This window comes from Meleagris gallopavo, chromosome 1, assembly GCF_905368555.1.
Source record: "Meleagris gallopavo chromosome 1, MGAL_WU_HG_1.1, whole genome shotgun sequence".
Classification (NCBI taxonomy): Eukaryota; Metazoa; Chordata; class Aves; order Galliformes; family Phasianidae; genus Meleagris; species Meleagris gallopavo.
In genome coordinates, this window is record NC_139404.1 from 155,705,603 (window position 1) to 155,727,011 (window position 21,409).

General features: G+C 41.2%; 1 protein-coding gene and 1 long non-coding RNA gene across 8 annotated transcripts in view; one reads left to right on the forward strand and one right to left on the reverse strand.

Moving 5' to 3' along the window:
- KLHL1 (kelch like family member 1) overlaps positions 1-21,409 on the forward strand; it is a 275,645-nt gene that overhangs the window by 167,179 nt on the left and 87,057 nt on the right. For all 5 annotated transcript variants that reach the window (XR_014880961.1, XM_085215759.1, XM_085215758.1 and 2 more), the window contains exon 5: positions 15,755-15,967. Coding sequence is in view for 4 of the 5 variants with exons in the window: in XM_085215759.1 (XP_085071885.1) it covers positions 15,755-15,967 (213 nt within the window). In the remaining variant the exon portion in view is untranslated. The remainder of the gene's footprint in view (positions 1-15,754; positions 15,968-21,409) is intronic.
- LOC146545736 (uncharacterized) overlaps positions 1-21,409 on the reverse strand; it is a 36,440-nt gene that overhangs the window by 13,724 nt on the left and 1,307 nt on the right. The window contains exon 3 of one of the 3 annotated variants that reach the window (XR_014880966.1): positions 20,169-20,368. The exons of the other annotated variants lie outside the window; for them this stretch is intronic. This is a non-coding gene — a long non-coding RNA (uncharacterized LOC146545736). The remainder of the gene's footprint in view (positions 1-20,168; positions 20,369-21,409) is intronic. 3 annotated transcript variants of the gene reach the window in all.

The window sequence follows — 21,409 nt, forward strand, 5'->3', positions numbered from 1 at the left end:
TTCTTAAATCCAAGATAATTCAGCTGTAAAACTTACCAAATTTTATACAGATGGTTGCTTTTGCTTTGATCAAGTTAAGACAAAAATTGAGATTTTTGAAATTCCTAGGAATTGTTAAAACTGTAGGATATCACTAAAAGTACAATTTATTGAAAAATATTAAGTTATTCAGAAATAAATTAATTGTCATGACTTTCTCACGAAAGTCTGCTTCTACAAAAAATATTCTGCAGGCTTGCTTTAAGGACTTATGTTTTTCTTATTACAAGTTTCAAACATATCAGCATGGATTAATGAAAAAAATACTGAATGAAACTAAAATTGCATGAGAATAAATAAATAAATAAATAAATATTATACATATATATATATATATGTAGCTACTTTTATTCAGTTTGATTCTGGATGTCCCTGTGCAGTGGAAAAGAGTGTAGAATGATATCTACTGTTGCCTGGTTATTTAACCTAATGTCTGAATTGTATGGTAAGAGAAAAAAAAATGAAAATTGATAAATGTGACGCCAGGGACAACAAAGAGAAAAAAGAAAAAGGAGAAAGAAACCAATTAGCTTGACATCTGTAAAAGATAATTTGGTTTAATCATTATAAGGGAAGAAAAATAGATTAAAAACATGGAGAATACTGAAATTTTGCTAAGAAAAACATCCTTCATAGCTCTATGAACTATGTGAGCAATTCTTCTAGTGTACATTTGCCTTCTCAAAGTCCTTTGATAAATCAGTTACTGTGAAAGCGTAAAAAAAGAATCCTAAATAAAAGAATCTTATGAAATACCTGGTTAACAATTATGAAACAAAGGATGAGAATGAGGATACAGATGTTACTGTGTGAAAAGTTACCAGTAAAGACTACAAGAAAAGTATGTTGAAAACTATTCAGTTGAACATTGTCATAAGTCATATGGAAAAGGAATTGATAATGAAATAAAATTACTCTATAGACAGTACGTACTTACTGAGCATAGTAAAAACCACAAACTGACTCTAAGAAGTTGCTAAAGAATCCTAGGATGCTAAGCATATAATGCTAAGTAAAATTAAATACAAGTTAAAATTACTGCAGACTGAGGAACAATTTATATATGTTTAATGAGAAGGTCCTGAATAACTTTCTCTTGTCAGGTAGGAGAAAAATCTCCAACTTTTGTTGATTGAAATCAATTATTTGCTGTGAAAATATTAGCTGAGCAGTTAGGCTAGTTAAAAGGAAGTAAAGTGTTGGGGACTGTTAGGAAAGAAATAGAAGACAAAATAGGAAATGTCAAATCCTACTGTTAGACTCCATGTTTGCACCTTTAATACTGTTTGTAACTCTAGTCATCTAATTTCACAAAGATTACATGAAAACAAAAAAGCAGTAATAATAAAGCATCAGTGATTGTTTGTGTGTTACATACTCTGAAGACTAAATCTTCTGCTATCTTACTCAAGGCTAAATCCTGTGGCTTAGGTTTCTTTTTCATGGGAAGGAAGAATATGTATGCTATCCTAAATCACCTTAAGAAAAGTAATCCTGGGAAGCCATTGCAAGGGCATTGCCAGGGCACTACTTAGATGTAGCTAGGGATAATAACTGAAAATAACTGAAGATAGGAAGAAAAGCCCCATATTCCATGTGAACAAATTTGTTTTATTGTTCTTTTTTGTTTTGGTGATGGTGTAGATATGGCTGCTGGAGGGATTGTAATAGACATGTAAGACATAAATGTCATGGAAAGGGAGAATGAGATATTAAGGCCTTCAATTTGACAATTAAGCTTCATTAAAAACGTTTGAGCAATAGATTAAAAAGCAGACAAAAAGAAATACTTCCCTAATTACGTGTTTAATTATGTAACTGACTGTGAAGGATTCTGTGGCAACAAAACCTACATAAAGTACTACTAAATAAATTGAAGACCTGTCCACGAAGGTCTTCTAAAAATAAACATTGCATGGAGAATCCCTAAAATTGCAACTTTACAAAATCTGTGATGCACCCCAATTAGCCTTATTGCTATTGATGGTTTTACAGCAATATAGCTTGGGAAGTTGAGTTTGGAGGCAGGTTCAGATCATTCTTTAAAAATTAGGGATTTTTTTTTTTTTTTTAATAGTGAATCTCAAAAAGTATTGAAGCTCTTCTTTCCAAATAAAGAACTGACAATAAGAAATTGTTGTACGTTGTAGTATAGATCATGAGATTAGTTTATGGTAATATGAAGAATCTTGGAGAAAGTGAAACATAATGTCTGTTCCTTCCAAATTGGTTAATTTACTAAGCACCAATATCTGTCAGTACAATCAGTTAATGTGCAGTATGACGAATATTTTACAATTTCACTTTTGAATGAAATTTGTCCTGTGGGATTCATACAGTAAGTTAAGATATTTTCAGCATTTACTTATCATCTTATTAAGTGTTCGGTCAAAAAGAGCAAACTGATGTGACTAATTTTCTGAAGATTTGCATCTTGACAGACTACTCAACATGTAAATACAATGGTTATTTTACACTGTAATATATATAATTATTTTATTGGAAAATATATGGAGATCACCGTTGTACCATCAGTAAGTTTGCAGATGACACCAAGTTGGGAGGTATCACAGAATCACTGAATGGTAGTGTACCATAGAATCACAAGGTTGGAAACGACCTGTAAGATCATCTAGTCCAACCGTCTTCCCATTACCATTCCTACAACAAACTAAACCATATCTCGTAACTCCTCATCCAGGCGGCTCTTGAACACTGCCAGGCATGGCGACTCCACCACCTCCCTTGGCAGGCCATTCCAGTGCCTGACCACTCTCTGAGAGAAAAAGTTTTTCCTCATGTCTTACCTAAAACTCCTCTGGTACAACTTGTGGCCATTTCCCAGGGTCCCGTTTGTTGCCTGGCAGAAGAGGCCAAACCCCACCTCATCACAACCTTCAGGAAGTTGTAGAATGCAGTGAGGTCTCCCATGAGCCTCCTCTTCTCCAGACTAAACAATTCCAGCTCCCTCAGCCGCTCCTCATAGGATTTGTGCTCCAGACCCCTCACCAGTTTTGTTGCCCTTCTCTGGACACATTCCAGGGCCTCAATGTCTTTCTTGTAGTGAGGGGCACAAAACTGAATACAGTAGTCGAGGTGCGGTCTCACCAGTGCTGAGTACAGGGGGATGATCACCTCCCTGCTCCTGCTGGCCACACTATTTCTAATGCAGGCCAGGATGCCGTTGGCCCTCTTGGCCACCTGGGCAGGCTGTCAGCTCATGTTCAGCTGAGCATCAACCAACACTCCCAGGTCCCTTTCCTCTTCACAATCATCCAGCCACTCAGCCCCAAGCCTATAACACTGCATGGGGTTGTTGTGGCCAAAGTGCAGGACCTGACACTTGGCCTTGTTGAACCTCATCCCATTCACCTCAGCCCAGCAATTTAGCTTATCTAGATCCCTCTGAAGGGCCTCCCTACCCTGAGGCAGATCAACACCATCTTCCAACTTGGTGTCATCTGCAAACTTACTGAGGGTGCACTCAATCCCCTCATCTAGGTCATCAATAAAGATATTAAACAAGATAGGCTCCGATACCGACCCCTGGGGGGACACCATTTGAAGCGGGTTGCCAGCTGGACTTAACTCCATTAACCACTACCCATTGGGCACAGCCCGCTAGCCAGTTTCTTACCCAAAGAAGGGTATACCTGTCCAGGCCATGGGCAGCCAGTTTCCCCAGAAGAAGCCTGTGAGAGACCATGTCAAAGACTTTGCTGAAGTCTAGGTAGACTACATCAACAGCCTTTCCCTCATCTACCAGTCTGGTCACCCAGTTGTAGAAGGAGATGAGGTTGGTCAAGCACGGCCTGCCTTTCATGAACCTGTGCTGCTGGGGCCTGATCCCCTGGACACCACACACATGCCATGTGATCTCACCCAAGATGATTTGCTCCATGACTTTCCCTCGTACCGAGGTCAGGCTGACAGGCCTGTCGTTCCCAGATCCTCCTTACGGCCCTTCTTGAAGATGGGAGTCACATCAGCAAGCCTCCAATCCTCTGGGACTTCTCCAGTTAACCAGGAGTGCTGATAGATGGCCGAGAGCGGCTTGGCAGTCACCCCTGTCAGCTCCCTCAGCAGTCGAGGGTGTAGCCCATCTGGTCCCACGGAGTCCAGATGGAGGAGGAGCTCTCTAACTGTCTCCACCTGAATCGCTGGGGGTGTATTCTGCGTAGCATCCCAGACTACCAGATCAAGGCATAAAATGCCCAGAAAGTAACTAGTCTGGCTATTAAAGGCAGATATAAAGAAGGTGTTGAGGACCCCAGCCTTCTTATCCTGAGTGGCCACATTTCCTGCTGCATCAAGTATATGATGAAAATTCTCCTTGGTTATACTTTTACCATTGAGATATTTATAAAAGGATTTTTTATTTTCTTTTACTGCAGTGGCCAGTCTGAGTTCAAGTTGGGCTTTTGCCTTCCTAACTTCCTCCTGTATACCTTAGCTACTTCCTTGTAATCTCCCCACGTAGCCTGTCCCTTCTTCCAGAGGACATAGACTCTCTTTTTTCTTCCAGACTCTCAACAGTAGTTCCCGGCTCATCCACACCGTTGTCTTCCCCTACAGCTTGCCTTACGGCACTCAGGGACAGTCTGTTTCTTGCGCCTTTCAGATTTCCATCTTGAGGAGTGTCCAGGCTTCCTGGACCCCTTTACTCTTAAGAAGCGATTCCCAAGGGATCTGTGCTACAAGTGTCCTGAACAGATCCAAGTCCACCCTCTGGATGTTCAAGAAAGTAGTTTTGCTGGTCACTCTTTTGACATCTCCAAAAATAGAGAATTCTACAATTCCATGGTCGCTCTGCCCAAGACAGTCGCCAACCTTCACATCTCCCACCAGTCCTTCTCTGTTAGTGAAGACTAGGTCTAGCAGGGCACCACCCCTGGTAGGCTCTCCTACCAGTTGCATAAGGAAGCTATCTTCCATGCAGTCTAGAAACCTCCTGGACTGCTTCCTCTGCACTGTATTATATTTCCAATATATATCAGGGAAGTTGAAGTCTCCCATGAGAATAAATGCCAGCGATTGCGTGACCTCCGTGAGCTGCTCATAGAATGCCTTGTCCAACTCTTCATCCTGATTAGGCAGTCTACAACAGACTCCCACCAAAATGTTACCCCTACAGGCCTTCCCCTTGATCCTAACCCATAGACACTCCACTCTGTCATTCCCAACCCCAAGCTCTTCAACATCAAAGCAGTCTTTAGTATGAAAGGCCACACCACCACTCTTCTTTCCTCGTCTATCCCTTCTGAAGAGCTCGTAGCCATCTGTCACAGCATTCCAGTCAAGGGAATGGTCCCACCATGTTTCGGTAATAACAACAAGGTCATAATTAGCCTGACTCATAATCGCTTCCAACTCTTCCTACTTGTTGCTCATGCTGTGTGCATTGGTGTAGATGCACTTCAGTCGAATCATTTGCCTCACGCCAGCTTAAGCATCATTCCCCTAGGCTCACCTCTTGTGTAGATGTGCCTGAGACCCTTCAGAGGGATCTAAATAGCTGGATTGCTGGGCTGAGGTGAACAAGGCCAAATGCCTGGTCCTGCACTTAGGACCCCATGCAGCGCTATAGGCTTGGGGCTGAATGGCTGGATGATTGTGAAGAATTCTTCTTGTGCTCCAGTATTTTTCTAATTAGGAGTACACCCTCTTGTTTCATACTAAATAAGACTTCCAGAAATGTTGGATGTTCCTGAAAAGATAAATTAGCAACTGGAAAAGGAAAAGAAAAAATGTGGGAGAATAATTCAGGCAAATAACTAGGGCATTTCCAGAACGTTATATTTTTCCTATAATGAGCTACTTGTTTTCAAGAATGCTTTTGGAAGATATTTACTGTTTTCAATATGAAAATGTTGTATAAATTAATCAAAAAATGTTTTGCTGTGTGATGTTTATTGGGGTGGGTTTTTATTTCTTATTTTTTATTTAGTATTTGGTTTCAGTTAAAATGACTACTAAACGTGAAATATTAACATAAAAGCACTTTTTTTTTTTTTTTAAATTCACTCCTCAAACAAAACTGTAACTGAAACATTATCTAGCAGCAGGATATATGACATGATACAGAACACATATGCTTTGAGATAGCTAATGAAGACAGAAAAAACCTCATAATTTTTGCAAATGGTAATAGTGTGGAGAGTAAGAGATTAATACATTTTTCATCTATGATCATTCATTTCTCCACGATTCATTAAAGGAATTTTTATTGTTAATGACTACTTATTTTAGGTAATGACTACTATACTTTTTTTTAATTTGAGTTTGAAGTACAGGAATATGAGGGAAAAAAAGCATTTTAATGCTTTGGCTGAAGTTTCAATTCATTCAGAATATTATCTTAATTACAATATTTATTAACCATTTATGAATCTAAAAGGTTTTTTTTGTTTGTTTGTTTTTTCTTTATCAGATATGACTGTGTATTTATGCAGCCTTTGCTCTGTGCTTTATTCCATCACATTTCACAGGCTAAGTAGCATTAGGCTAGGTCAGTGAATGATTATGAGATTACTAGTGAATTTGTAGGTGCTACCACGGAAAAAAAAAAAAAAAAAAAAGAAAACACCCCTCAAACGATATTAAGGATTAAGTATCCTGTTTGACTCCTGAACATTTTGATGGTGTGCTATAGGATACAGTATTGTGAATGAACTGTAAAAGCAAGGCCAAAACCACTCAAATTCTTAGAGCTATTAAAGACCCAAGAGATTACTTAAAGTGGTTTTTTTGTTTGTTTTTTTTTTATTATTATTATTTTTATTTTTTTGTGCTAACGGACTTGTTAATCAGAGAAAAGTTCGTAATAAGAATGAGTATGTATGAGTGGAAGGCAGATGAGTTTAAATGGTAAATTAGACACACATTTTAACGCTGAGGATGATTACTTCTGAAAACTACTGCAGAAGTGGCAAATTATCCATCTCCAGATGTCTTTGAGATTATGCCTTTATAAGGAAGCAATCTTCAGTGAAACAAATGTTATTAGGTTCAACAGAAGGGTAACTGAGTTAAAACCAAGAAGGAAACAAAGACAGTTTCCTTCTGTAATAAGAAACTACCTCACATAATCCCTTTTGCATCCTGTATTCTTGTACTGGCTGCAATAGAACTGTTCCCTGCCTTCCCCATTACAATCTGTTCTTGAGCTTCATCCATTAAAAGCAAAGAATATTTTATTTTATGTTTTCTGAAGAATCTGTAGTCCTCAATCACAGTATGTCAGTTGTGAGTCGTCCCTCCACCTCTGAGGAGTTCCTAGAAGATCCTACAGGAGAGTTTGGAAGGTTTTTCCCTCAATCTCCTGGCAACCCCAAGCCTTTCTCTGTCCTGCCGCACTTGACTCTCTTCCCTCATTGGGTCTAGTATAAAATTCCAGACTACTTGCTCTGTCCTAGCAAGCCTCAGTGCATACCCTTCCTAACTAGTCTAAAACCCTCTCAGTGAGCCCTGCTAGCACTTGGGCTAGAATCCATCCTCCTCTTAGAGGAGAAGTAACGCCTATCTGCAGCCATTAGACCAGGTGTGAAGTAAATCATCCCATGGTTGAAAAAAACAAAGTTTCTGTGGCAGCACCAGCCTCTCAGACACGTATTCATTACCTGGTTTTTCCTAGCCCACTCTGTGTCTCTCGCCACCCCAGAAGAAATAGAAGAAAATACCATTTGTGCTCCCACTCCCTCAACCAATTGCCCTGAAGCCTTTTTTGATAGTTTACAGGCTTCTCTGAGCTACTTTATCGCTGCCTGCCTGAACTATCAGTAATGGGTAGAAATCAGAGGAGTGAACCAGATCTGAGAGTTTTCTAGTTATGCTCTTGACCCAGGCTTCAGGGAGGCAGCACACCTCCCTATGAGTCGGTCCAGTATGCATACAGGGCCCTCTGTTCCCATGAGGAAGGAACTCAGAGACTGCCATTGGGTAAGCTGGTCTCCTGAGCAAGGAGGGAACAGAACATCTGTGGCCTCCTGCACAGGCTACCGCATCTAATGCTGCAGTACACTGTGGGTGCTGCACACACACTACCTTCTCCTTACCGCACCTTGACATGTCATGGCCCTCCTGAAAGCTTTTTCTAAGGCAAGGGGTGTGGATGCAGTTCTGTTGTCCTTGCAGCATCCACACTGCATCAGCCGCTCTCATGAGAGCTGCCAGGCTGTTCAGTTAGTTCAGGGTTCCCCTGGTAAAGGAACTGGCCGAAATCCCCTATACTTCATGATCAGTTGCTGCAGTTCTAGATGGAATAGCTCCAAAGCAGCTACCCTGGGCAATCAAGGATCTTACAAATACACAGCTGAGAGGCTGGTGTAGATGTAAGAATTTATTTTTTTATTATTATTATTTATTATTATTATTATTTTTTTTTTTTTTAACCGTGGGGTGATTCACTTGGCACCTGGCCTGAATGCTACTGATAAGTCTCACCTGTCTCAAAGAGGGAAATGGATCCCAGCCCTGGAGCTGGCAGGGTTTGTTGAGAGGCCTTTAGCCTAGATATGAAGGAGAAAGGGATAAAACTAGGGCCCCTGGAGATAAGCCTAGGGGGACTGGGTGTGAGGCAAGGGACTCAGCTGAAGTACATTTATGCCAATACATACAGCATGGGCAATAAACAAAAGGAGCTGGAAGCCACTATGTGGTGGACAAACTATGACTTAGCTGTCATTACAGAAATGTGGTGGGATTACTCCCACAACTGGAGTGCTGCATTGTATGGCTGTAAGCTCCTCAAAAGGGACAGGCAAGGACAGAGGGCTAGTGGCATGGCTTTCTATTTGAGAATGCTTTGATGTTGTTGAGCATGAAGCTGGGAATTATAAAGTTGAGTTTCTATGGATAGTATCGTGGGGAGAGCCAATAAGATGGACATCCTAGTGGGGGTCTGTTATAGATAGTCATACCAGGATGAAGAGACAGATGAAGCATTCTACAAACAGCTGGCAGAAGTTGTGCAATTGCCAGCTCTTGTTCTCATGGGGGATTTCAACTTCCCTGATATATCTTGGAAATGCAGTGCAGTACAGAAGAAACAGTCTAGGATGTTTCTAGGGTAGATAACTTCCTGATATAGCTGGTAAGAGAGCATACCAGGGGAAGTGCCCTGCTAGACCTGTTGTTTACAGAGATGGACTGGTGGAGAAGTGAAGGTCAGGAGCTGTCTTGGACAGAGTGGTCATGAAATGGTAGAGTTCTCAATCTTTGGTGAAGTCAGGAGTGGGGCCAGCAAAACTGTTACTTTGGACTTGCAGAGGGTGGACTTTGAACTGTTTAGGATGCTGGTAGGAGAGTTCCTTGGGATTCAGTCCTGAATGGAAAAGGGGTCGAGGAAAGCTGATTGCTCCTCAATAAAAAAGGTGCATGAGCAGGCTGTCTCCCTGGAAGATGAGCAAGCAGGGAAGAAGGCCAGTGTGGATAAACAGAGAGCTTCTCCTGAGGCTCCAAGAGAAAAAAGAGAATCTTTTCCTGTGAAAGAAGGGACAAGAAACTTGAGGAAAGTACAAAGAAGTTAGGATGTACAGGGAGAAAATTAGAAAGGCCAGCTTGAACTCAACTTGTCTGTTTGGGGTAAAAGAGAATAAAAAGCTTTTTTACAAATATGTTAACAGTAAAGAGAGTAAGGCTAAGAAGAATCTCTATCCTTTACTGGATGCGGCAGGGAATGTGACCACTGAGGATAAGGAAAAAGTTGAGGTTCTCAATGCTTTCTTTATGTCTGTCTTTAAAAGTCAGACCAGTTATCCCTGGGGTACCCTAACTTCTGACCTGGAGTTCTTGCATGGAGAAGAAAAAAAAACCTCCCATGATTCAGGTGGAAACTGTTAGAGAACTACTACTCCACCTAGACTGTTACAAGTCCATGGAGCTGGATGGGATCCACCTGAGGGTGCTGAGGGAGCTGGTGGAGGCAATAGCCAAGCCACTTTCATCATCTATCAGCATTCCTGGTCAACCAGAGAGGTCCCAGAGGATTGAAGGCTTGCCAAGGTGTCTCCCGTCTGTAAGATGTGTCGTAAAGAGGATCTGGAAAACTACCGGCCTGTCAGTCTGACCTTGGTGCCAGGAAAGGTTATGGAGCCGTTAATCTTGAGGAAAATCACACAGCATGTGCAGAACAACTGGGGAATCAGGCCCAGCCAGCATAAGTTCATGAAGGGCAGGTCCTGCTTGACCAACTTGATCTCCTCCTATGATTGAGTGACTTGCCTGGTGGGTGAGGGGAAGGCTGTTGATGTAGTCTGCCTAGACTTCAGCAAAGCCTTTGACACTGTCTCTCCTGGAGAAGCTGCCAGCCCGTGGCTTGAACAGATACACTCTTTGCTGGGTAAAGAAGTGGCTGGACAGCTGGGCCAAGAGTGGTGCTGAATGGAGTCACATCTACTTGTTGACAGGTCACAAGGGGTGTTCCCCAGTGGGCAGTATTGGGGTCTGTCCTGTCTAATGTCTTTATTGATGACCTGAATGATGGGATTGAGTGCACTGTCAGTATGTCTGCAGATAATACAAAGTTGGCAGGAAGAGTTGATCTTCCTGGAGCCCTACAGAAGGATCTGGACAGGCTAGATAGCTGAGCTGAGGCCAATGGGATGAAGTTCTGTGATGGAGTGATGGCTTCAGTGGACAGGGGAAGGGCGATAAATGTCATCTACCTGGACTTCTGCAAAGCCTTTGACATGGTCCCTCACCACATCCTTCTCTCTAAATTGGAGAAGTGTGGATTTGAAGGAAGGAGTGTTTGATGTATAAGGAATTGGCTGGCTGGTCGCAGCAAAAGGGTTGTGAGTCAGGGTGGAGGCGTTCAGCGTAGCACAGGAGCATTAATTCCAGGCCAAAATCAAAATTTCTTTCAGATTTTTAGCCTTCCAGAAAGAATAGTATGTGATTAAATTTGCAAGTAAGACGTGCTATTTTTCATATATTTACGTTTTGATGAAAATGCAGGATTTAAACTGAATGTTATATGGTTTCAAACACTCATTGACATTGGCTACATGTTACTAATTGTAAGACTAGTGCATGAATACCTATTTTCAGCACTATTTTAAGCATTTTTTATTACATATTGAAAAGGTCACAGTATCAAATCTACCAAATATAAAACTTATGAAATTCATTTAAAAAGAAAAGTCTTGCTAAATATTTTCCTGCCACAGCAACTCTGATGTTGTACCAGATTCTGACTAGCACATTACATACTTTTGATCAAGGTCAAATGATACAGAATCACAGAAACACCAAGGTTGGAAAAGACCTACAAGATCATCCAGTCTAACCATCCACTTATCACCAATAGTTCTCACTAAACCATATCCCTCAACACAATGTCCAAATGTTTCTTGAACACCTCCGGGGTCGGTCGATGCACCTCCCTGGGCATCCCTTCCAATGCCTGACCACTCTTTCAGAGAAGTAGTATTTCCTAACGTCCAGCCTAAATCTCCCCTGGCACAGCTTGAAGCCATTCCCTCTAGTTCTATCACCAGTTACACGAGAGAAGAGGCCGAGCCCCAGCTCTCTACAACCTCCCTTCAGGAAGTTATAGAGAGCAATAACGTCTCCCCTGAGCCTCCTCTTCTCCAGATTGAACAATCCCAACTCCTTCAGCCGCTCCTCATAAGGCCTGTGCTCCAGACCCCTCACATACTTTGTTGCCCTTCTTTGAACATGCTTCAGGGCCTCAATGTCTTTCTTGCAGTGAGGGGCCCAAAACTGGACACAGTGCTCAAGGTGTGGCCTCACCAGTGCTGAGTACAGGGGGACAATCACTTCCCTGTCCCTGCTGGCAACACCGTTCCTGATGCAAGCCAGGATGCCATGGGCCTTCTTGACCACCTGGGCACACTGCTGGTTCATGTTCAGCCAAGCATCAATCAATATCCCCAGGTCCATTTCCTCTTCACAGTCTGCTCCAAGCCTGTAGCGTTGCCTGGGTTTGTTCTGGTCAAAGTGCAGGACCCGGTGTTTGGTCTTGTTGAATTTCATCCCATTGGCCTCAGCCCAGCTATCCAGCCTGTCCAGATCCCTCTGTAGGGCATCGCTACCGCCAGACAGATTGACACTTTCAGCTAACTTGGTGTCATCCGCAAACTTATTGAGAGTAAGTGTTGTTGACTCTCATCCAGGTCAACAATAAAGATATTGAAGAGGACAGGCCCCAGCACCGATCCCTGGGGAACACCATTTGTGACCGGTCGCCAATTGAGTTTAACTCCATTCACCACCACTCTCTAGGACAGGCTCCAGCAACGACCCCTGGGGAACACCACTCATGACAGTTCGCCAGCTGGATATAGCTCCATTCACCACCACTCTCTGGACCAGGCCTTCCAGCCAGTTCCTTATCCAGCCAAGAGTGTACCTGTCCAAGCCACGGGCTGCCAGTTTCTGCAGGAGAATATTGTGTGAGAGACAGTGTCAAAGGCTTTACTGAAGTCTAGGTAGGCTACATCAACGACCTTTCCCTCACCTACCAGACAGGTCACTACATCATGGAAGGAGATCAGATTGGTCAAGCAGGACCTGCCCTTCGCGAACCTATGCTGGCTAGGCCTGATCCCTCAGTTGTCCCTCACATGTTGTGTCAAGACAATCTGCTCCATAACCTTCCCTGGCACCAAGGTCAGGCTAGCAGACCTTTAGTTCCCCGGGTCCTCCTTACAATCCTTGCAGATGGGAGTCACATTGGCAAGCCTCCAATCTTCTGGGACCTCACTGGTCAACAAGGAATACCGATAGATAATGGAAAGCGGCTTGGCCAACACTTCTGCCAGTTCCCTCAGCACTCTTGGGTGAATCTCATCCGGCCCCATGGACTTACGACAGTCCAGTTGGAGTAGTAGGTCTCTGACTGTGACCTTCTGGGTTTAGTCTGCTCCCCAGCCGAGACTATCAGGTCAGAGAGTGCAGTACCCTGAGGATAACTTTAAAGACAGAAGTAAAGAAGGCATTCAGAACCTGTGCCTTTTCCTTATCCTGTGAAGTTTCTTAACATCCAGACAGTTTTTAAACATATTCAGGGATGGTGACTCAACCACCCGCCTGGGGAGCCTATTCCAATGGTTAACAACCCTTTCTGTAAAGAAGTTTTTCCTGATATCCAACCAAAACCCTGGTACAATTTAAGGCCAATTCCCCTTGTCCTGTCACCTGTCACCAGAGAGAAGAGATCAACCGCACTCTTGCTGTTAGCACCTTTCAGATGTCCGAGGAGAGCAGTAAGGTCCCTGCTCAGACTCCTTCTCCCCAGACCTAACAGCCCCAGTTCCTTCAGTCACTCTTTGTAGGGCATTTTCTCCAGTCCCTTCACAAGCCTTGTTGCCCTTCTTTGGACCTGCTCCAGCACCTCAATGTCCTTTCTGTACTGAGGGGCCCAAAACTGAACAGTACTCAGAATCACAGAATTACAGAAATAAGGAAGTTTCTTTAAACTCCACACGCCAATTAGTGAAGTCAGTGTCATGCATCAAAAAGAACTAACAGTCAAAAATACCATTTCATGTGAAATAATGATCATTATAAGTCTTGGTTAAAAAAAAAAAAAAAGAAATTTGTTTATATCATTAACATCATTATAAGGATATAAGTCATAGAATTTATTTTTATTAAATTCTGTTTGGTAATAGTTTAATTTCCTTAGAACTTTTATGTTCCTATGATCTTTTAGACTCAGATACACAGATGCTTACTTGTTTACTTTCAAATATAGATATATTTTGTTTATATGACTTTACTCAGCTAACACTTCATGGTCATTTAATTTTAATTCTCTATGCTACTGTAAAGATTTAAAAGTGAAACTGCACTGCCCTGGAAATGCTTTGGCCCTACAGCAATAGTTACTGTATGATTGTTTTGATAACGTGGAAGGTCAACCAAATGAGACATAGCTTTCTCTGAATAGATTTGGAGACTTTTGTACTATCTACTGTAAGTTATCTTTTCTAATTTAAAACAAATTCAGTACTTAATTCAAACATTAAAATTCTTGCTTAAGTGAAAGGCTAAGTGAATAACTCTTAAGTTACATCCCAGTTAATCTTCTGAAACTTAAGTGACACTGAAGATCAGATCTACAAAACTCTGTAAGTATTGGAGTCAAAAATTATAGATTCTGAGAACTCATACGCTGCTGTCATATAACCTCGGACATGCTTAAATGGTGAAAATCATTATTCACAGAGCATTCCTAAAAGCATTTCATTGGTGAAAGACTGAATAGTTCAGTGACTACCTTTAATACTAATTCCTGGAGAATTAAAGTTATTTCAATTATCCCAAAAATGTTAGCTGTGGATCACAGATGTCTTTTGTAGCCTGTTCCCTAAGGTAAAAATATGAAGGTTGATTTTATTTTATAAGAGAGGCAGATCTCTTTTCGGTAATGAAATCATATAATAAACTATATTTTGATAGAACAGCAAACCACTGAAATATACTTTTCCACTCCAAATAAAATGGAATTAGAGAAATTAAATGTGATGTAGAAGTTTTTCACAGTCAAAAGTCAATTTAAGGAATGCTAAATACTTAAAGGGGAGTTTTGTTGTTGTTGTTGTTGTTATTTGTTTTAACTCTGAAGATCAAGAAATCAGTTTTATATATGTAAAGTGTGCATAAATATGTCATATAAGTCCATATATATTTATACACACACACACACATACAACTGTTGCAGTTCATTAAAACTTTTAAAGGCAACAGTTTACTTAGCCATGACTCACATGAAACTACTGTAAATTCAGATCTTTAGAAGAAAAGATTTGGGCTTAGCAAGCTCATGTTTTGTCTGGAAACTGTTGGATGTTGCTTTCGTTCAATGGTAAATCAGTACAGAGGCTAGAATAAGATTTTCTTAAGTATGTCTCCAAAAGAAAACACAATTTAAAATTATAAGAAATCTTAATCAAAATAATAATATAATTATTCAATATCCCTGCTCTGAAAGATACTCAAAATTAATTAAGTTCTGTGAGTTCATAAAATGTATTCTACCATTATAATGCATTTCAATGATATTAGAACTTTGGATTGATATGCCATTGCAAAGTTTCATGTTGGTTTCTAATAATATGTTGAATTATATTTTCTTCATAATGGGATTTAATGTCAGTTTAACCAGCCTTAATTAAATTCTGCTTTATAAATCATTTTATTGAGAAGCTCAGTGAAATTTTATGGCTTTTTAATTAAAATGAATTAAGCCAACTTATAGGTAAATGCCTGTAAACTCTTTCCCTTACATTTCTAGGCTATTCTACAAGATTCTAAGCACACAGTTTAAACTTACTTTGTTCGGAGTCAATGGACAAAAATAAAGGCCAGAAAAATATAAATTTTTGGTACCTTTTGGCATTTATTCAAGCAAAATTACATACAATTCTTTTTCTGTTCCTGTGTGAGCATTTTTGGGATCTACCTGTAAAGGACCAACAGAAAGCACCTTCTTTTAAATATATAGATATGCTCTAGCCTTTCTAACTAAATTCTAACATTTTTATTACAATTTTACCATATAAACTTCCTTTCATTTTAATATGTTGATATATGAATTACACATATAGCTTTTAATAATCTGTGTTTTTTTTTTCTTATCATCTGTAAGCAAGATGGATATTAACTAATCCTATGTATATATTAACTTTAACAACTGCTTTTATTTTGTTCCAGTGTTATTAAATCTACAATGCTTTCCTCTTCTCAGGAGAATATAATGGAAGTTATAAGAAATCAAGAATTTTTACTTCTACCAGCTGAAGAACTCCATAAACTTCTTGCTAGCGATGATGTGAATGTTCCTGATGAAGAGACCATTTTCCATGCCTTGATGATGTGGGTGAAGTATGATATGCAGAGGCGATGCAGTGACCTAAGTATGCTGCTTGCATATGTAAGATTACCACTGCTTCCACCTCAGGTAATTTTATTTTAATAAGAATATAGTAACTGTTATCGTGAAAACTGCAGCAAGATAAAAAGATTTTAAAAAGGATGAAAAAGAGAGGGTCATCTCTGGTGTTTTCCTATCTAGCTGTTATGCACGCTGTGGTCCTGCTTTCTAGGAAGCATCTAGACATCTGCTTGCTGATGAGAAGCTGTGAATTCCTCTTTCTGCTTAACTAACACACATAGCTTTTGTTTTTCCTATGAGACTGTCATATCAATATAATGAGCCTTCTCACCTTCCTTCTATTTTATCTCTGTCCCATGAGAGTAATGAGAAGAAGTGTATGTGTTTGGCTACTGACCAGAGTCCCATCACAGCCGTTCTTGGAAACCTACACTAGGAATTAAAAAAAAAAAACAAAAAACAAACAAACAAAAAAGAACAACAACAACAAACTTTCACTGGCTAATCTTAGTTTGCAGCATGCCAATGCTGAGCAATGGGGCTGTTCTGAGCCTTTCTCCATATATTTACTAAAAAAAAAAAAAAAAAAAAAAAAAGCTATAAGCTGTAAAGAGGTTCTGCAGAGATATATCAGAAGCTTTTGAAGTTCATAGACAAAGAAGTATATGGATTCTGAGATCTTCTAATTGCACTGAGTAAATAAATGGACCCCCATAGAACAATCAGTACTAAATTTTTGATGCCCTTTCTGTGGATGTTGGCAACACAGCATGTAATAACCAACCTGAAAAACAGAATTAGAAGTGTGGGATATATTTCCTCAGATATACTAAAATGGATTTTCCTTCATATAATTATATTTCTATTAATAGGGAATATGTTTGGTTAGATGTTTTAATCAACCATATCTTTCTGGACTCTCTGTAGACATAGGATGCATCTCACTTGCTCAGATGAGTGTAGAATTAAGAGAGAATGTTTAAATACAGTGCAGTGATAGCCTCCAGGTTCTCATGCAATTCCACTGATGCTTCTTAATGTTTTCTCTACAGCTGTCGTGGTATTTGATACCCATCAATGGAAAGCTTAGGGATAGCTTATGATTCTCTGACATGCCCACGTATTTATTCTGTTTCAGTTAACGTTTGAAGAATATGGAAAGAAAGATGAATGTAAAATTGGAGTGGCCCTTCATAACGTAACTAAGTACTGTTCAGTGTAAATAAATAAATACATACACACTCTGAGAGATATCAGGGAAAGAACAGTAAAGAATGCTAGGAAGGAGATGACTGAGCAGAAAAGAATGCTGGGAAGGAGATGATTAAAACAAGAACTATTGTAACTCATGATGCTAAGATTTACAGGCAGTGTTTCAGAGAGGGTTTATGAGTTTTTCTTTGTTCTGTTTTACATTTTTCAACATAAAATTTGGTAGGTAAAATATCAGTAGAAGCATCAGCAAGATATCAAAATAATTCTATGTTTAGAAGCTCTTAGGTTATCTAGACATCACATACTTTGCTTACCTCTGTGCTGCTAATTGCACATAAACAAGTTGTCCCTGAATTACCAAGCTGAGTGTTTTTCCATAGAGACAAACCCCTGTACAGTTGACTGGATATTTTCAAATCTGCTTTTAGTTTTCCTTTAGTGTCTCTATGGCTCAAAAATGTGAGGATACCATGAGACATGTCTAATAGCATTAGTGTCCCTTGTTTATGCAGTCGAACTACGTTCACTTGGTTTTATGCTGTCCTCATGGGAATATCCTGGATACATTAAATAATCTGAAGTGTAACTATATCTTACGTTTAGAAATTTAATTAAATCCTAGATTTCCTCTGCTTATCATGGATGCATTGCAAATATAAATGTGTTGGCATCACACGTCAATGACATGCACCTATAAATTTCTAATACAGCTGTATTAACCTCAAACTGAATTTCATTATGAATCTTTGAGAAAACTCTTCATAAAATCTCTTTGTTCAGATTCAAGTCAAATTTTTGGAGATCATGTTTTTTTCTGAATAACCAGAAGGCGAGTGACCAGTGATAAGAGTATATGAAAAAACAGCCTCAAAACTGTTTTAAAAAGTAATTTTTGAATTATATAATTTTTCAAGGGTTTTTTTTTTCCTATTATATCTAAAAACTAGACCTTATGCTTGTGTATCATTGAGTATTGCATCATGTAAGTCTTTGCAGTTACACTAAAAAAGTGCTTTAAAAAAATATTTCCAGATCGAAGTTAAGTTTTAACAGAAATTATTGAGAACAAAGTGGAATTTTATTACCGCAAGGTTAATTTTCCCCCACAGTGGTTTATACTTATGTATAAATCAAACAAAACATTCTGTCAGATTAATTGCAATGAAAATTAACTGAAAAGCTCTCTGGAGGGAAGTAGGGTCAAAATTAAAAACTAATCATTAGACCTTTGAGAAAACAGATTTGTGTTCCTTACTTCTAATTTCTCTAAAAGAAGATGCAGTCATAGACTGCAAAGATTACTAACAGATTGAAAAGACTGCCCTAAGATCCTCCTAAAATGAAGGCTTACATTTGTAGACTGTGTTTTTACGGTAGCTCATTTCACTCTAAAGCTTCTGTAATTGCATTGGCAGAGTGGTCAGACTTGAGTAATAGGGTATGACAATAATTCAGATGTTGCATCAGATACCAATGAGCGTGGCTCTTCTCAGCGAACCTGGCCTATACTGGCTCAGGGGCCAATAACAGCACAACCAGACTCAATGTGGCATGCTGGAAAATGGCTGGAAAAGGCCCACCTTTCAGGCCTGTCGAGGTCCCTCTGAATGGCATCCCTTCCTTCCACCTTGTCAACCACACCACTCAGCTTGGTGTCGTCAACAAACATGCTGAGGGTGCACTCAATTCCATTATGGATGTCATTGATAAAGATCTTAAACAGCACGGTCCCAAAACAGACCCCTGAGGGATGCCGCTCATTACCGGCCTCCACCTGGACATAGAACCTCTGATGACCACCCTCTGTCTGCCGCCTTTCAACCAATTCCTGATCCCTCAGGTGGTCCGCCCATCAAATCCACATCCCTCCAATTTGGAGGTAAGAATGCGGTGGGGGACCATGTCAAAGGCCTTGCTCAAGTCCAGGTAAATGACATTGGTCGCATTTCCCTTGTCCACCAATGCTGTCACTCCATCATAGAAGGCCACCAGATTGGTTAAGCATGACCTTCCCCTGGTGAAGCTGTACTGGCTGTCTCAGATCACACGCTCATTCCACATGTGATCAAGCATGTCGCCCAGGAGGATCTGTTCCATGATTTTCCCAGGCACAGAGATGAGACTCACTGGCCAGTAGTTCCCTGGATCCTCCTTGCTCCCTCTCTTGTAAATGGGAGGGATGTGACCCTTCCTCCAGTCATCTAGTCCTCACCTGACAGCCACGACTTTTCAAATATGATGGAGAGCGGCTTGGCAATCACCTCAGCCAGCTCCTACAGAACCCTGGGATGCGTGCCATCTGGCCCTACAGACTAGTACACATTCAGTCTCATGAGGAAGTCACAGACTTGCTCTGCCCTTACAGTGGGGGGAGAGGGGAGATTTACCACCCCACCCCCCACCTAGATGTTTAGGGATTCTGGGCTCAGGGATGTGAAAGTACGAGAATCCTGGCTGCCAGTGAAGACTGAGGCAAAGAACTCATTCAGTACCTCAGCCTTCTCTTCGTCTGTTGAAGCCAGTTCTCTTTTACATTTACCAAAGGAGGCACACTCGCTTTGGCCTGTCTCTTCTGGCCAATATACCTGTACAATGTCTTCTTATTGTTTTTCACATCCCTCGCCAAGTTCAATTCTGCCTGCACCTTGGCTTTCCTGATCCCACGTCTGCAAGTCCAGATGGCATTTCTGTATTCTTCCCAGGAGACATGCCCTTGTTTCCAGAGCTTGTACGCATTTTCTTTGCCCTAAGCATTCCCAGCAGGTACTTTCTGAGCCATGCTGGTTTCCTACCTCCTCTGCCCGCTTTCTTACTCAGGGACGGAGAGCTCTTGTGCTCTCAGGAAGACATCCTTAAAGAGTAGCCAGCTCTACTCAACATCTTGGTTTTAAAGACAGCATCCCACGGGATCTTGGCCAGCAGTCCATTGAACTGCTTAAAGTTAACTCTTCCAAAGTTCAGGGTCCTGATGCCACTCTTTGCCAGGCCCACATCCCTGGGCTTGATCACTGCAGCCCAGGCTGCATCCAATCTTAATGCCTTTAATGATTACCTCCACATTGGTGAGCAGCAGGTCCAATAGCGCTTCACTTCTTTTGGTCTGTCCAATACCTGGACTAGAAAGTTATCATCAATACATTCCAGGAGCCTCCTGGACCTCTTGCAACTCGCTGTGTGGTCTTTCCAACAGATATCTGGATGGTTGAAGTCCCCCACCAGGATGAGAGCCTGGGAGCACGAAGCCTCCCACATCTGAAGCAAGAAAGCCTCATCAACTGTCTCCCCTTGATCAGGTGGCCTGTAGTATACGCCTATCACCAGCTGGCCTTTGTTAAGTTCATCCCTAATTCTAACCCACAGGCTCTCAACCTCTTCCTGACTGTTTCTCAGAGGGAGCTCCTCACAGTCTATCCACTCTTTGACATAGAGGGCAACTCCCTCATCCTTCCTACCTCGCCTGCCCCTTCTAAAGAGCCAGTATCCCTCAGTGGTGGTATTCCAATTATGGGAGTCATCCCACCATGCTTCCGTGATAGCAACAAGGTCATAGCTTTCCAAGAGCATCACGGTTTCCAATTGGTCCTGTTTATTTCCCAGGCTGTGTGCATTGGTATAAAGGCACTTCAGCTGGGCTTTCCGTCTCACCGCCTTTATAGAGGATCTAGGACCCCATAGATCAGCAGCATTCCCAGCATTCCCTTGCCCCAGTCCATCCCTTTGTACTCCACTGTCTTCGCCCATCAAGTTTGGTACAAGCCCTTGAACGACCCTCTCAACCCTAGCGGCTCTCGTTTTGTCCCCTGCCCCTTCATACTTAGTCTAAAGACTTTTCAATGAGTCCCGCCTGTTCCTCAGTTAAGATACTCTTACCCCTCAGAGACAGGTTACTTTCATCTGCAGCCATCATGCCAGGTGCCAAGTAAATTGCCCCATGGTCAAAAAAAAAACCCACAAAGTTCCTGTGTTTGCACCAACCTCTAAGCCATTCATTTATGTGGTGGGTTTTTTGGATCCTCTCAGTATCCTGCCCTTCCACTGAAGGTATAGAAGAAAATACCACCTGTACGCCTATTCCATCAACTACCCGCCCCAGTCCCCTGAAGTTTTTCTTGATAGTCCTGAGGCTTTTCTCAGCGACTTCGTCACTGCCAGCCTGAACTATCAATAAGGAGTAATAATCAGAAGGGCAAATCAGTCAAGGAAGTTTCCTAGAAATGTCCCTGACCCATGCCCCAGGGAAGCAGGACACTTCCCTACAGGTAGGTTCAGGCCTATATATAGGGTCTTCTGTTC